Raw genomic sequence first — 17,951 nt, 5'->3', positions numbered from 1 at the left:
TTTTTCTCACTTATTTTATTTATTTATATAGTAGTATTGTAAACGCTTTTGTTTAAAAAATGTGAAGATATTTAGAATTATTTAATAAATTATACTACACAAGATATAGGTTTAATTTGGTGATTATTTCATTGTTTAAAAATGGAAAGAAAATAATCAAAAGATTACATTATGATTGGCATATATAGATTTATATAGATTTTAGCAATAAATATATGACAAAAATAGGATATTATAAATTTATAATGAAATAGTTTATAATTTATACAACAAAATGAATGAAATGATAATATGACTCTTTATGGTATTACATTAGATTAATTCGATATGTTAAAAAATTCATCGATAAAAGTAGTTAAATAAATTATATAAATAAATAATAAACGATAGATTTCTATTTTTAAAACTTAAATATGTGTATAAAAAATCATAATATAATTACTCAATAATAAATTTATATTAGACTTTTTCTAAATATCAAGCCATCACTCACTGTGTTTTATTTATATTATTATATACCAAAACTGCTATTGTCTAACAAATTTTAATTTAAAACTTTCAAAAAAAATTTGCAATTTTATTATATCTTTTTAAAAAAAATAATGTTAAGATAATCATAGTGTTTATTGTATTTCAAAGTGAATGATAAAACATAATCTTGACTTTGTTTATTTTATGGTCTCGTTAAATTACAAGAGCCATCATGGTGATACAAATCGTATCTTAACAAATTTTTCAACAAAATACTTTTAAAATTTGTATTCAAATTATGGATATAAAACGAAATCCAAATTATTAAGGATAGTTTTTTTTATTTATCTTCGTTGTTACTACTACTGTCTCCTCCAAGGTCAATCAAATCGTCCATTACCATTATGTTACTCTCTCCGCTGTTGTCTAGGCTATTATCATTTCTCGCGATATCAGTCCCTGTGTCAATAACATTTCTTTCGTCAATGTCAAAGGTAATATTTTCAATGTTGCTGACGGTGTCATTTTCGCAATCTATATTTGCCTCGAAATTTCTTTCCTCGCTAGAGTTTGGGTCAATATTTTCCTCTTCGGTATTGCTATTGATAATATGGGAGCGTTGAAAATGAACTGGTCGGTAGGGGTGATTGTGAGAATGAAGGCAGTGATGGGCGTGTACTGTATCGTGATGATGATTAGAGATATTGTGATGAGGTTGAATAGGATGGCAACTATGATGATAGGCGTGAATATGGGGTCCCCTAGGATGACTAAGATAAATGTGACGGTGGTGATGATTAGGATTATAATTAATATTGGCCAGTCGGCTAGGATAATCAATACGAGGATAGGGAAGGTTTTGTAGAATGGTGGTAGTAGGCTCGTTAAGATTCCCTATAATCGAATTATTAATAGCTCCTGAACCTGATGAAGTATCTGCTAACAAGGAAAGAGTTATTCTAGTGGCTAAATTATTATTATTGCTATTACCGTTATTATCGTCGTTGGGATTAAACATGTTGCAAGTGGCACTGGGAGGAAATAGAGAAACGGGATGACTAAAGGTACGCGCAGTAACTTGAACAAGTTGTCGCGTGGTAGTATCTGCTGTGTTAAACCGAGTAGACCCCGCTGAGGAAAGATGATTTCTGGCACTACTGCAGGTCGTTGTGGTAGATACGATAGCTGGAGACTTTCCATTTCCAATTTTTATGCAATATATATAGCAATGACTTTTATAAAAATATTGATAAAGAGACTATGAGCAGTCCCCAAACTATACAAACAGTTTAAAAAATTATATAACAAAAATCTATGACCAGACAATGGCTAAGGAATCTAATCCAAAGTGACGAAAATGGCATTATGAAACTTGAAAATATTCCTTTAGGTCGGCAAAAATCGTGATTTTTAAAAAAAAAAAAAAAAGATTTATTTGGTTTAAATCAAATTTAATAATAAAATAAAAATAATTTAAAAGAAATATGCCCTAGTGGAACCTGAGGCAAAATTATTAATGAAACATGCAATCCTTACATCACATCTGTTCTCCAATAAAATAAGTATAAACAATTATTAAATTAGCATTGAGATAAAAATGAATTTAATATCATATTATCAATATTTTCCCATTTATGAATATTTAAATCCTGAGTAAATAATATAAAATCAAAAAATTAAATTTTAATAACTTTATTAATATTAAATAGTTTCAGGAATAACGCAACATATATTAAAATTTATATAATAATAAAATTTGGCAAATATTAAAAATTATACGCAAACCAAAATATAGTAAAATGAGGTACAAATAAAAAATACAATTTTGAAAACTAATAAAAGGAAAATAAGAATCATCAGTTTAAAATATTTTAATTAATTTGCGATATTAGACCCTATCTTATATAATATAGAATTATTACCCTAATGTATCGATTCTGTTGGTTGATAGGGTTACATCGTCTAGGATTCTGAATAACCAAGGGTGTTGCGATGCCCCGTCTGCTCGAAGATGTATTGTTATTGCTAGAAATATCCCTTTCTCTACCTGTGATATTAAAATTATTCGACCCGGACCCAGTAATAATTCGATTAGAATCGCTTATATTGACCGTTAGATTGGTAGATGATACGCTTCTATTGGTTGTGGACTCGTCGAAATCGTCATAAAAGGGAGAAATACCATAATAATTGAATATCTCACGAGGTATCAGCATACCAGTGCGCCCAAGAGTGGTCAAAAGTGGGGAAGGTCGGAAAAGAGCTGAAACCGGACCACCAATATATAGCCTGCCTGCATTTACCAGTTACGTATTTTATAATGAATATGAATGGAAATAGTATCTTTTTAATAAGAATTTTTTTTTAATGTAAGGAACAATTTAATTATTTTAAAAAAATGATATGAAGATAAAATTATGGGATCATAACTACTGGGATGAATCTAATTGAAATGCTATTACACGGGAATCATGCAGGGATCTCATAATTTAATGACAATAGTAAACCGTTATAAAAGCGAATGGGGATGTAACCAAATAAAATTCGAATGAACGATTATTTACGAGTGATAAATGAAAATTCAAGTAATTTATGAAGCGATTTTATATTATATTTTTGAATTCTCAAATATATTATACTATATTTAAAAATATATATTGTTTAAATTGTGTATCATCATTTTAATCGAAATTCATGCATAAAATATAAAATTGCGAATGGACGAATATATATAAAGTTTGGTAGTATATGGATATAGATTATCACCGACGCTTAATTTATAGCAGGCCTAATTTGAGCGAATGTTTTGATAATATAAATTTTTGTTAGATAAATTTTTCCATTTTAAATTTAAAAACAAAATGGGCATTTTTGTTACTTATATCTATTTTATATTAATCTAAAATGTATGTGAATAATAAATAATTCTCAACTATAAATATATCGAATCTAGGATCCGGTACCGGTCTCATCTTTTTAGATCAGATCAGTTGTTTTTTTTTAAATATCCAACTCTTAGCCGGTTCATTTTTTTACAAAAAATATCTGTAGGTGAATATATTGAATACTGTCGATTAATTATATTAATCAGAGACCTGCAGAGATACCATTTGAACGGCCCGGCCCGGATTTTTAAAAAATACATTATAATTATTTTTAATCTTTATAGCTAATAATGGCAATTTAAAATATTTAGCTTCAAAATATAGGGCCCGGCCCGGGTATATTTAAAATTAAAATAAGGCCCAGCCCGAGCCTGCAGGTCTCTGATTTTATTCTACAGTTGTAGATATACTAATAAGCTTAAAATATATTTTTAAATCTAATGAAAACAAAATATTATAAAAAGGCTAAAACCTCCGGTACCCGTACTAGTAGATCCGCTAACGGTAGTTATAACGGGAGGAGGAATTGGCTCGACAATAGCTTGAGTATTTCTTCGAATACTTCCGCTATTGCTAGAATTTTCTGTTGTAGTCGCTATAGCACCCCTAATACTATCGGTATTTTCGTTATTGTCGCTGTTAGAAAATAAAATAAATTAAAGTTTTATCGTTGAAAAATTGTGTTGAAATGAGGTAAAACCCAATTTTTTAATCAATATAAAACACTTAAATTTAAAAGTTTAATAATTAATCCCCTTAAATTTCGAATCATTATATCAAGAAATATATTATGTTATGTCTTTTGACGAACCCAGAATTAACGTAGATACTATTATTATGATTGTTAATATTATGGGTTTGAGATCTGGTGACGGGGGTGGGCGTCTCTTCAAAACCTTCACTTTCCGTTATGAGGGCTCTCTCTAATATGACCTTGCCTTCCTTGTACCGTTGATTCTCTTCCGTAGCAAACTCGTACATCCAGCCCACTTTGGCTTCGCAATTTTTGCAAGTTACATCACGCACGATATGACGGCCCGTTAACATTACCCTGTCCTGCACGTCGCTGTAATTTAGATTCACGGTCTATAACAACACAGGGGAAAAAAAGAAAATTAAATTAAAACTATACAAATTTGATAATAAGATATATATTCTAATAGGATCATCATTTAAAAACCATTAAATTTGACAAAAAAGTCAGATATAAAAAAAATGGATATATTTAAGCATCCATTCCATTGACGCTTTCGACATATTAAATCAACCACACAATCCTAGTTATGTGAAAATTTTCATTATGACAAAGATATTTCTTACTCTAAATAATCGATGAGTCCTTAATCCCTTTAAGTTAAGTTGGCCCCGTTTTCCAAAATCCTATTTAAAAGGTTTATCAAAATATTCTATATATTCACTATTTTCTCTGTATATGTAAAAATTAAATTTAACTAGAACTTTAAAAAGTCTAAAAATAATAATTAAAGATATATCACATCGATGATAATATCAATCGATTTTTAAACAATGGCGTTTTTCTTTGTATTTTTGAAAGTATTGTGCTTGCTTCTTATTGAGAAAAAATATATTTTGTGTATTTGTAGAAATATAAGTATTATATTTTTATATTAATCAATCCTTTAAAAAATATATAAATCTTCAAATCGCCACAATAAGTAGATGCAGCCAGAAACTAAGGGGAGGGGTTTGCTTAGTTTTCCCTCCTTATAAATTTTAATTGAAGACTTAACATTAGCTTTTTGTAGACATTTAAACGGTTGAATTTTGTTTTTAAATTTTTTTTAAAATGCTTATGTAGTCACTCCCCCCATTCCACTAAAAAAATAAATTTTTACAATCATTCTTCAAAATGTAATGCGATAAAATAAATATTTAGCACTTTGAAAATTTTAAGACCCTATAAATTACCAGCTGCTTCATCAAAAAATAACCATCTTCAATTTCTCGTGATACGTGATTTTTGAAATTAGTGAGATTTTGGGAAGCCCTTTATTTATATCAAAGACTGTAGAGGTATTATTTGCAAGGCCCGGCCTGGATTTTTTTAAAAAATAATTTTCGGCCCGGCCCGGGTTTTATATTTTAAGTTCGGTCCTAAATTTTTTTAAATATTACATTTATTTATAATTTTTTTAGCTAATGGCGATTGAATATATTATTGTATTCTTCGTAATTTACCAACAGTTTTATTCATTCATTCTTCTTTCTCAATACATTATTACTGTCTCTCTCAAATCAGTAATCGTTAAATAGAAGTTGATTCCAATTTACAGAAATCCAACAAATGTTTGATTGTCCAACAATCAAGTCTTTTTTTTAATGCAATTTTATGACCTTATCTAAAATGTTTAATATAGACGAAATAATCTTATAAAATGGATAACTCTTTTTATGAATCTTTCTAATACAAGTGAATTATGAGACAACCTTATGGAGATTCGAATTACATTTATTTGAGACCCCGAGACTTCTAGATCTTTTATATATTTTAACTAAAACCTGAGCTTTTTAATTTCTCGATTTTTCTCGTAACTATGCAATGTATAAGTGTGCTACTTACTCTTCTAATAGTATCCTGTACTCTAGCTTAAGAAATGTTTAGGTCATCAGCAGCCATCTTTATTATCAATTTCACTTCTGTGTAAGAATCAATAGCTAATTAATGTGTTAGCAGAATTTCAACGCTTTCCGCGAATCATTAGAGACCAATAGAATGAACAAAATTAGGAAAAGGTAAAGTTTTGTATTATTTAACTAATATTATAATAGCAAATAATTTAGTAAACACAATTAAAAGATATATTTCAGGTGGTCGTTTTAATTGAAAAGAGCTGTTATAGATACTCTGTAGAGATTGGCCATATTTTTAGAGTTCGACATAATGGCAACTATTTGAGATAAAGCGGACCTCAATGGGTCAAAATCTAAAAATATTTGAAAACCAATATATTGTATATTTTAATTTCAAGATTTGAATTTTTGAAAAAATTCCGTAAAATTTTGAAGGGGGCTAAAGCCTTGTCAAGATAAGGTCACTATTATTTTGAAGGTTTGCATTATTTATTTAATAAAAAACATCTTCATTCAATAATTAAATAACAGTTTCAATTTTAATCAGTAAAATCTAACTTCAAATTTCATTATACATTACTTTCCTTATCTTTACTTCTATTTTTTTATTCATTTCATCGGTCCGTCCTTCCTTTCCTTTCCTATAAAGAATATGATAAACATTTATATTAACATCATCCTATTCTCATTATGCCATAAATATTATGGCTTTCATTTATATGTTATAATTAATTTTGTTTTACCCGTATCTTCTTATATTTTGTACTAATTAAATAAAACTGCTAACCTATCAGGCAATTTAAAAAAATAAATCAATAGAAAGCATTCATTAATAATATATTATAACTCTTAGATATTTTATAGAAAAACAAACAAATTTAATGTTTTAATTTATAGAATTAAATAAAAGAAAGGGATAAATAAAGATAAAAGTAAATATTCAATTTTTTTTTAATAGATGAGATACTTTATTTAAATAACAAATTACGAATTATAATTAAAAATATATATATAAAAAAACTAATAATATATTAAAAATGAATTAAAAAATATGTATGTATAAAAGAGAAATGAGTTTAAAAAAATTTAAAATTTTTTAAAAAAAAGGGTACAAATCACCCTAGAGAAAAGTGAATGCATAAAAAATTGGACCGGCAGATTTCCAGGAAAATCTGCTGGCGAAGGTAAAATCCTTCATTGGGGTCCCCTGAGATCTGCCTCATTTTTTTCCTATTTGATGAAATTGAGAGCATCACTTCCGAACATGCCTAGGGTATTGGTAACGATTAGGATAAACACGCTATTAGTGAGGCAAGCATTTTTTTAGGATTTCGGCCTTTTGGATGGCAGAAAATGAGAGGTTGGACTTGGCAACAAAATCGACACAGGTATAGTCCCAAGCTAGGGGGGGGGAGGGGGGATCATTAGTCTAGGGAATGAGAAATATGCCATCGGGGCGTATGGCGTTTTTATTTGAGAGGCCCACTGGTTCAAGGGTGGATGGAATATTAACTTTTTTAAGAGCAGCTAAGAGGATGTTGTTAATAGATTTATGACGCGGTTGTCGTCCATGGGAGAACTTGCAGTGCAACGGATGGTAAGCTTTCGATTCGATAGGATGGCCGCAGTCGATTCAAATGGAGGGAACGGCGTTACAGCCAAGGCGGAGGGCTATAGAAATGCGTAGCTGTTCTCCAGTCAAGAGGAGACCAAGATTGGAACTGGGGATGGCTTCGAGCCATTTGTAACCTGTGCTTACATATAATACTAAATTATTGGGATTGTCCTCAAAGGGCCTGTTCGAAATAAGGTATTCAACGGAACGGGCGATCAGAGGAGCATCCCAGTCTTTCTGAATGCTGGAAGCCGGATGGCAAAGGGTGGGTGAGCAGTTGCTGTCCCAGAAGGTGAAGGCCTGTAAGAGGTCAGTGTCTGAAGGAGTGGATCCATTATCGATAATAGATGTGCAGCAAGACGAGATGAGATAAAGGCTGAGAGGGAAAGTTGTATCGGGGATCGGATACCAATACCACCAGACTTGCTGGGAAGGGTGGCCTGAAGCCAAGATGAATTGGAAAATTTAAGGTTTAATATTTTTTAAAGGAGACACTTAATTTGGGTTTTATGTGAAACGAGCAAGTCACGGCATTTAAAGATAGGAGAGGATCTCAGGACGTAAAGGATTTTAGGTATGTTGAAATAATTTTTTATTAGAAAAAAAGATTGATGGGCTGGGAGGTAATTAAATAATGTATTTAATTTGGATAAATTGTTAAGGGATTTGTTTAAAAAAGTTTCGATGGCTTTTTCACCTCCTATGGGTGATCCAAGGTGAGTCATCTCGTTTATGTTGCTGACGTGATATGCCATGTCTGAAGGGATAGAAGTGGATTTAGGAAACAAATCTCACATTTAGGGAGGTTAAGAGATAGTCCTGTTATATGAGAGAGATTTTCAATGATTGGGGGAATGGACATGATTGAGGAGAGGTTGCCCGAGACAATGCCGTCATCAAAATACCAGGAATCTAAGGTAAGGTTAGATTTAGCTTGAATTTCCTGGATTATCTTGTGGATCCCGATGCAAAAGAGGGCTGGGCCTAAGGGGTCACCTTGCTGAATTCCCTCTTGAGATATGATTATATTATTATTGAATTTTAAAAAAGATGTAATAGAGTTTTCGGGGTATTGTTTGCAAAATAGAGGAACGAAGTGTTGGCGTTTTATTGTATTAAATGCATTGTTGAAATCCAGTTTTAGGACAATGTCATCAGGTATACAGTTAGCAATAGTTAAACGAGCAAGGTGAGCGTAAATTTCAGAACCTCCAGGAACACCAAACCCAAGTTGAAGTGGCGACAAGAATGAAGAAAGGGATTCCTTTATTCGTGAAGCAATGATCTTAGAGACGGTCCTTCGGAAGAACGACCCAACAGTAATTGGGCGAATACCTCCATCCTTTTTTGAGGGCTATAAGGCGGGCACCAAAGAGAATAGGAATGATAGGTGATGGGAGGGGCCCATTAAGAATTATATTTAGTAACCTGGTAAGGTTCTGTAAGAGGGCTCTACACGAAATGTTGGGTTTTAAAATGTCTTGTATGAAGATAGCGCGAATGCCATCAAGACCTCTGGAAGAGTCCTTTTAAAAGATCTAACATTTAAATTTTTTTTATTAAGACGTAATATTTTGTCGGATTTTTTAAAAAAATATGAGTTAAGGATGAAAGAGTTTGTGTTTAGTAAACAGTGATGAAAAATCAAAATTTTATATATATTTTTTAAAAATATGAATTAATATTGATAATATCTTTTACAAATAAATAATTGTTTGTACTTGAAGGAGGTGGGGGGAGGGGAGGATAAGGGTAAAATTTAAAATTTTATTAGATACATTATAAGGGAGTAACCCTGCATTCACGGTTAGCGCGAGTCCGAGGCGAAATATATAAAGTATACTGCAAAGTAAACAAAATTTACTGTATTTTTGTATAATTAGGGAGAAACGCTCATTTTCTGGTCCAGTTCGGTAAATATTTCTATTTTCCATCTGGCCTAGGCTTTTTTTGGTCTCGACTCATTTTTCAAAATTTATCATATATAATATGAGAAACAAGGAATGTTTGAATGATCAACCATATGTTTTCCATTAAGACTGCCGGTTATACAAAAAGGGCCCAGCCTATTTCTATGCTCAACCCCAATTTTTAAAATAGCCGTATTACTGTCCGATCCGAGTGCCTTTTAAATTTAAATATACTCTATTTTCACCAAAATATATTGGTTATTTTATTAAAATTTCTAATGCAAATATACTTTCAATTTATAAGATTTACACATTATGGCCAACATATTATATTAGGTTATTTGGTATCAGAATTTATATTATTCAGAGATCCACAGACCTTCTCGTAAAATTGTAATAAAAATCCAGACAGGGCTTAAAATTTAAAAAAACAAGCCGTACCAAAAATAATTTTTAACAAAATCCGAGACATGCTAGAATATAGATATTTCTTAAAATTCGTACCGGGCTTAAAATTTCTAACTTTGCAAGTAATTAAAAATATTTATAAGGCACATTAATTTTAAATGCTTTTCCAATATAAATATTGCCTCAAAAGTTTATGCAATCATCGCACGTCAGAAAACAAATGACCTGTAAATAAAGGTCGAAAATACTAGTAATAAGTGCAAAACAAACATACACAAAAATATGAGATGTATTTTCATTTCAAATTTTTTATAATTAGTTATTATCCTCTCTATTTATTTTTCTATAGACAAATTAGATGATTACTCAACCTGTGAGATTTATTTTTATCTTTCAGATTATTAAGAAAATTAACAAGTTTCTAGTTGCCAAATTAAGGTTAATTATTTTGGTTTAATTTCCATCGGAACACTTATTTTACTACTATTCCCTAGTCAAGTCACGAGATTTAGATTTCACCATTTAAAAAAAAATTAAAACTAACTGAGTATAGGAGTCACCTAAGGCCACGTGTGGTGTTTCGCATGCACAGGTAATTCTTATGTGTGTACACCATTAATAAATAAATAGTCCTATCTAGACTAGTATATAAATGACCATGTTATAGTTATGTGAAATCAGAATAGTTTCGACGACATCTTTCAATTTTTTACAATGGTTAGGTATTTTAGATATTATTTGGCAATTCAACATATTTTTAGATGGTATAAAATCTCTTTGTTATGATAATTATTGCAATCAAAATTTTATTGCTTTAGTTTTATTTTTATTGAGTTAGCTCTATTAGTTCCCAGAATATGAACGTCCATGGAAGCCCAATTTTGCAATGCGATACATACAAATAAAAAGATTACTTGGAAAAAAAATAAATGATGAAAACCTATAGTGTCATTAACTAGCCCTTCAAGTATAAAAATTTCAAAAAAAATTATCAGTGATATTAATTTCAAGTATTTCAAATTTCGTTGGATAGTTAACACTTTTTTAACCTCTTTTTTGATTTCAAAGGAGTTGAATAACTGCGCATTTATTTAGTCAAGGTGTAACCTTAAAAAAACAATAAAAGGGGACAATAATTAAACTGAAAACAAATTGGTAAATTTAAGTAATGCCATTAATTTGATTCATGAATGTTGGGTACGTTCATTTTGATTTGTATCCTACTTATTTTACTAAGATTTAAATATCATATATATTGATTTTACTCTTAGGCATGTAAACCTCCATATGATTTATAAATTAAGGCTTTATCACATTATCCTCTCTATATAAAATTTTATTTTAAAATTTAATAATTATAATTTGATTACTCTCATATTTTTTGAGTAACTTTTATTTTTGTGTGCATAATTGAGCAAGGTATCATTTTTGCACCTTAAACGCTCAAACCCGAACTAGTAGAGCTAGCGAAATAAAATTTTGATCTCATTTGATTAGAAAGATGTTTCCGAAAATGACCCCTTTTTAAAATTTAGATTTGTAATAAATTGTTACACCCACCCATTTATAGCCTGGTTAAATGAACAAATTTTATTATCGAAAAAATTTAAATCAAAAGTAAGTAAATTTGGAAAAAGTGACATTGATTTTTGGAGATTGATATTCTAGAGAAAAAAAAATTATATAGCTATAGAAATAATTAAAAATTCCCAGAGTGATAAGCCTATACTGACTATGTCGTGAGGACACCCTTGGGGTGACAATGGGTTTAGAGTTGAGAAAATTAAATAAAAATAGATTTTCAATTTTCGAATAAAAAATTTTTAAAAAAATTTGGGCCATTTATTTATATCCATTTTCTTTAATCTTTAGCTTATTTTATATAAATAAGCATTATGATATTTGATAACGGGAGATAATATTTGGACGCAAAGAGACAAAATATTAAGTATAAAATCGATAAAATGAAAGACATCAAAACCTTGAAACCATAATTAAGCTTTTTTTTTATTATATATTATTTTAGTATTGTAAAATATAACTTTTAAACAATCATGTTTTCCTACAATAAAAACTGGTGACGTACCGATTTATTAAATATCAGATCAAGCATTCTATATTCTAATATTGGGTCAAGATGGCGAATAAAATTTATTAATTTGTTATATAATGTTATGGACCAAATAATATTGGATAAACGGCTAAATTTGAGCCGATTTTTAAAAATGACTAACTTAATATTTTAGCCAGAAATATTGCCTATGCCTAGAGATTTCGTTAATAGATGTCCAAACCTTTGTGTCATCTATTAGCAAAATCTTCAGGCTTGTGTAATATTTTTCTGAATATATCATTTAACACTAATATGGAATCGGTACCGGTTATTGGATCAGCTTTGTAGTAATATCGGAAAATATCGGATTGGATCAGCGAAAAAGTGAATCAGCACAACCTAGAAATAAAGATTAACAGTACCTAGTTTATTTTTCTTATCAGTTTAGAAATTTTCATGATTTTTTTTATAAATTCATAGCAAAATGTTGGCTAATTCTTTTATATTTATGAAGGTTAATTATCATTCTTGAGCATTGGTCACTAGTATTGGTTAAAATTTAAAGTATTGTGTGATACCGATACTGACCAATACTGAGTATAGATGCAGCTCTGCTTAAAATTCTATCAAACATTTGCATGCCAACCCTAGAACCTATCTCACTCCTGAGCAGTCTGATAAATGGTTTTATGTTAAATATCAGGAACAGATTTAAAAAAATACAAATACTTCTATTTATTTTTACAAAACCTGAAGTTTTCTAAAAAAACATATATAATTAAATTATATCAATTAACCAGTTGAAGATCATATAATGACATTATATTCCTTGGAAAATTTGAAAAAAAATGATTTAAAATAGAAAAACTAAGGTCATGCCAAAAAAAATTTTCCCAGGCCAGATTTAAACAGGGCTGTGAACCCTCCTTCTAAAAAAAAGGTTCTGGTTTGGGTTCAATGAAAAATCACTGAACCCAGTTTGGGTTCAGGGTTTGGAAAAATCTAAATTTAAATAAAATGGATACTAATATAAAAAACGATTCTACGAAAAATGATTTTTAATATTAAAAATAGAAAAAAAACCATGATGTTGTAAATGTTTAATATGTTTTCCATAAATATTTTACATGTTAATTTTTTTATGCTGTTTAAAAAATAAAATAATAAAAATAAGGTAATATATAAAATAATTTTTTTTTCTCTTTAGTTTCACCTTTTCTGGTGGTAATCTCCTTCAACATCTCTCTCCACTTTATGTTATTTATACAATCTCTTTTATCTAATTTATACTTCTTTATATTGGCTCTAACTTTATGGCCCCATTGAAGTTTTGGCCTTCCTCTTTTACATTTGCCCATCACTTCCAAATTCTCAACCTTATTTCCTAAGTAGTTCATAGGCCTCATTGTGTGCCCATACCACCTAAGTCTGTTTACCATTCACTTAGTGTTAATGGGCACTACCTTTAAACTACTTAGTATTCATGTACTGCGCACTTTATCCTTTCTTGTTATCCCAGCAATCATCCTCAACATTCTCATCTTCATAGTTTGTAGACTTCTCTCGTCTGATTCCTTGGTTGGCCATGTTTCCGAACTATATAGAAGAGTTGGTTGTACTATGGAACTGTAAATTTTTCCCTTTAATTTGTGTGGAATTCTTTTGTCAAATAGCACTCCAGATAAAGATCTCAACTTTAACCACCCTTGATTAATTTTACTCTTTATCTCTTTTTCTATTGTGCCGTTAGTTTGTATAGTGGATTCCAAATATTTGCAGCTTTCAATTGCCAATATCTGCCATTCATTTATATCAATGCTCTCTTTTCATCTCCTCCTATCACCATATATTCCGTCTTTTCTCTATTTACTTTTAGTCCGTGCTTTTCTAGGATATTTATCCAACTCACTAATCTTTCTTTCATTTCATCCTTGGATTCGGCAAGTATCACAATATTATATTCCACGGGACTGTTTGAGGTATAGACTGTGCTAATACATATATTACTGTAATGAAGACAAGTGGGCTGAGAGCCGACCCTTGATGAACTCTTTCGGCTATGTGAAGCCTGCTGAAGTACCTGTTGTGCTACGGACCATTGTTGTATGGCCCATATACATATCCTGTATTATTCTTATATATTTTTCGGGAACCTTTTTGTGGCGTAGCGCCCACCAGATAAGTTTTCTTGGGATTCTATTGAAGGCCTTTTCTAGATTGAGAAAGACCATGTGTAGCTTTTTGTTCTTTTCCCTTTATTCTTCATTCATTTGCCTAATTGGGTGGATAGCATCAGTTGTTGATCTTCCAGGCATAAAGTCTAACTGAGTTTCTCCTATTTCGATTATGTCTCTTAATCTTTTTTCTATTATTTTTTCGTATAGTTTTAGACAGTGTGACATTAGTTTTATGCCCCTGTAATTTTGACAATTGTGTGGATCCCCTTTATTTTTGAAGATAGGAACTAGATAGCTCTGCCTCCATTTTTGAGGAACCTCTTCATTTCCAAGTATTTTATTGTATAGATTTGTGAGGAAATGTATTCCATCATCTCCTAGTGCTTTAAGGCTTTCTATTGGAATATCATCTGAACCCCCTAGCTTTGTTGTTTTTCATATGCATGAGGCATGTGATTATCTCTTGTTCTGTTATTGGTGGTATAAGGTTTTGATATGGGGAGTGTTCGTCTAGATGTAGTATGTGGGGATTAAAGTTGAGAAGCTCCTTGAAAATATTCTTTCCATCTATTCATTATTTTTTTTTCCTTTATTATCAATTTCCCATTTTTATTTTTGATTCTTTCGGAGCTCCATTTATATCCCTAGAATTCTTTTCTCGCTGTTTGGCTAATCTGTATATTTTATTTTGCCCTTCTTTGGTATGTAGTTCTTCATACATGTCATTGTATACCATAGATTTGGCCCTAGCCACCGCCTTTGTAGCTATTCTCTTGAATTTTTTGTCATCTGGGTTTTTGGATTTGTACCATATTTTATAAAGGGCTTTTTTCTCCTGTATAGTGGTTTGTACCTCTTCATTGCACCACCATAGTTCTTTGTATGATTTGTTACCTCCCCTTGTCAAGCCTAGTGTCAATTTGGCAGTGTCTATTAATCAGGATGAAAGGTCTGTCCACATTTTTTAACTGACTTGTGAGGAATCTATTGTTTCAATGTTTGCATTGATTGCAAAGGCATCTGTCACTGTTTTTAATTTACCCCATTTATGCATGGTTCAAGTTTTATCTTATTTTTAGTGGATTTATTTGAGATGTGTAAATCCATGACTAGTATAGCTTGTGTTGCACGCTATATCTTCTCCTGGGATGACTTTGCAGTCTATTACATCTTTTAATCTTCTGCAAGAGATTAGCATGTAATCTATCTGTGTTTTCCTTGTACCACTTTCATATGTTATTAAATGACTGTCTTTTTTCCTATAGTAGGTGTTGGTTAAGACAAGGTCGAAGGTTGTGCAAATTTCAGTACATGCCCTACTTCATCATTCCTTTCTCTGTATCCAAAACCACCATGATGCCTTTTGTAGCTATCTCTTGCTTTTCCCACATGCGCATTTAAGTCACCACCTATTATGACTAGTTCATCCTTAGGGATTTCCATTACAGCTTCATCAAGGATAGCTCTAAAGTCATCTTTCTCTTCTTCCTTGCAACCCATTTGAGGAGTATATACTGAAAGGATGTGTAGTATTGATTGACCAATGCAGAGTTTTATCTTCATTAGTCTATCAGAGATCCTGCTGACTTCTACTACTGAGGATGCCGACATTGTTCCTATTGCTAACAATTTCATTATGTACAATTTATGCCCATCTCCAATCATTAAAGTCTTCTGACCTTTCTATTTTGTCTCTTCTATGCACGCTATATCAACTTTTTTCTTGTTCAACATTGATGCCAATTCTCTCGTCTTACCTTTAATTGTCCTAATATTCAAACTTGCTAACCTTGTCTTCTTTTCTTTGACCTTTATTTTACTTTTTGCAGGATGGAGGTCTACACCCTGTACATCGCTTGGAGGGAACGCCCTAGCTTTCATATTCATATTTTCATTTGTTTCCTTCATTTTGTTTATTGGACAAGTATCCTTAGCACCCGGCTGTCCAGGCCCGGTGACCGGGGTGTCATCTCTAAGCTCCGAAATTCATCTTACTATATGTCTTTACACATCCGTCATCAAAGAAAAGCCTGAAAATTTTTGTGCTTCTTACCAGAATTGAACCTGTGTCCTCTGCATCTTCTGTTTCCAAGCATACATCATAACCCATTAGGCCATCCCGGCAATAAAAATATAAAATAAATGAAATGAAAAATTATAAAAATTCTTGAACCCTACATGGTTCAGATTCAATAAAATATCAGTGTTCAAAGGGTTCTAGGTCTGGATTAACAGCCCTGGGAAATACCTGTGCAAGCTATGAAACCTATTATAATAGAGAAAAACATAATTCCTCTACCTTTCATATTATATGCTATTTATTTTATTAAACTAATATTAATTAGCAAACAACTCAAAACATTCATATAGAAAATATTTACCTCAAGGTAAAATATTACTATTATTTTTATTTGGCTAAAACCTTAAATTTTATTGTGAAATTTACAATATTTAAAAAAAAAATTAAGATAAACTTTGTAAATATTCTTAGCGATAGTAATACTTTTTTTATACTTTGAGAAAATATAACTATCCAAAATGAAATAAAAATATTGTAACTACATTATTAGCAGATTGGTTAAACATTTTTTTAAATTATCTTTATATTCATATAATTCTAATCCTTTTATTTTTAAGATAATTCATTTAGTTAACCTTATTAAATAAAAAAGCTCTTCCAGTTGCACCAGTAAATCGTGTGGATATTAATTCAGATCTATTTGTCAAAATTGTATCACAACTAGCACATGAGAAAAGACGGGTTCCACCAATGTGTCCCAAAAAAATCCTTCCCATTTCTAAATTTTAATATACAAAAATAGAATAAGACATATAATAAATACTTATTTATTTGAAAATAATATAATCTAAATTCTAAAATCAAACTTATTTATCTGACTCTTGGCAATTATAACTTGCTTGGTGATTTCGTTTATTTAAAAAGCCAGCTGATTTTTTGGAAATTTGAATTAGACATTTAATAAAATAAATTGTCTCCATAATTTAAAATAATATATTAAAAATGTTTATTTGTTTTAATTTTAAAAATAAAGTAGACAATAAAAAATGAGGAAATATTTATCATTAAATAAGAAAACATAAACGCTTTGAATGAAATAATTATTAAAAATTTGCTAAGTATAGTCCTCCCGGATAATGTATTGTTGCAAAGCGTAATATAAGGTTTTGCTCCTTGATAGCATATTCCAAAAATTTATTTAACACAAACATATACTGAAGCTAACTCGTTTTCTCTTTAATATTTGGCCATGCCTGGTTAAAAGAGAATCTGAAGGTCATACAGTTGAAATTTTAAGTCATGATGTTAAATGTGGACCAAAACTATAACGTAGCCAATGCGAATGTAGCCAGGGGGAGAGTGATAACAAAATGATTTTATCATTTACAAACTCACTAGTTGCCAGTATGAGCATATCATAAGGTGACCATTGGTTATAATAGATAGGGATGATGAGATGTTAAAGATCCTCTAAAAAAATTCCGATATATTATTTCCGTAAAGGAAACAAAAATTATTTTAAAAAAAAATAGTAATCACAATTCCAATTAAATCAATTAACATTACTGCTAGCAGTGTTTAAATTAGCGGAAGAGGGGGGGGGGGTAGATAAGATTGCTTTCATTTATTTTTAAGGTTGGTAGAGGGTAGGCATCAAAGGGGGCTAGGCTAGGAATAGGATATATTTATTGCAGGCCTATTAATTAAATTCTTAAGATTATTTAATACTTTACAAGACCTATATAATACAATGATAAAACAACGACTCGATCTATATATTGAATACAATCATAGTCATTATTTTCCAAATGAGGATAATT

The 17,951-nt window shown here is 30.5% G+C and overlaps 1 protein-coding gene across 3 annotated transcripts; it reads right to left on the bottom strand.

Moving 5' to 3' along the window:
• Positions 1–313: 313 nt before the first annotated feature.
• LOC135928027 (GATA zinc finger domain-containing protein 14-like) lies at positions 314–17,100 on the bottom strand. 3 transcript variants are annotated; one of them, XM_065464348.1, is made up of 7 exons: positions 16,998–17,100; positions 16,767–16,909; positions 4,168–4,442; positions 3,829–3,992; positions 2,394–2,764; positions 1,462–1,663; positions 314–1,410 (listed from the first exon to the last, which is right to left on the bottom strand). In XM_065464348.1, exons 2-7 carry the CDS (start codon positions 16,905–16,907, stop codon positions 812–814), a joined length of 1,752 nt encoding a protein of 583 aa, XP_065320420.1. In that variant the 5' UTR covers positions 16,908–16,909; positions 16,998–17,100; the 3' UTR covers positions 314–811. The 3 variants fall into 3 exon arrangements, with proteins under 3 accessions (XP_065320420.1, XP_065320421.1, XP_065320419.1); XM_065464349.1 differs by having other exon boundaries at positions 314–1,407; XM_065464347.1 differs by having other exon boundaries at positions 316–1,663.
• Between the last annotated feature and the right edge of the window lie 851 nt (positions 17,101–17,951).

The sequence above is a fragment of the Gordionus sp. m RMFG-2023 genome, chromosome 4, assembly GCF_954871325.1.
Source record: "Gordionus sp. m RMFG-2023 chromosome 4, tfGorSpeb1-WG-v2, whole genome shotgun sequence".
Lineage (NCBI taxonomy): Eukaryota > Metazoa > Nematomorpha > Gordioida > Chordodea > Parachordodidae > Gordionus > Gordionus sp. m RMFG-2023.
This window is presented reverse-complemented; position numbering and strand designations above follow the sequence as displayed.

Excerpts from the sequence above, each read along its gene's own strand:
- LOC135928027 (XM_065464347.1), bottom strand. The coding sequence starts at position 16,907 with ATGGGAAGGATTTTTTTGGGACACATTGGTGGAACCCGTCTTTTCTCA. Across the intron at positions 4,443-16,766 it reads GAGCTTTTTTATTTAATAAG|ACCGTGAATCTAAATTACAG; the intron begins GTTAACTAAATG and ends GTGTTGTTATAG. Across the intron at positions 1,664-2,393 it reads AACAGAATCGATACATTAGG|TCTCCAGCTATCGTATCTAC; the intron begins GTAATAATTCTA and ends GGAAATGGAAAG.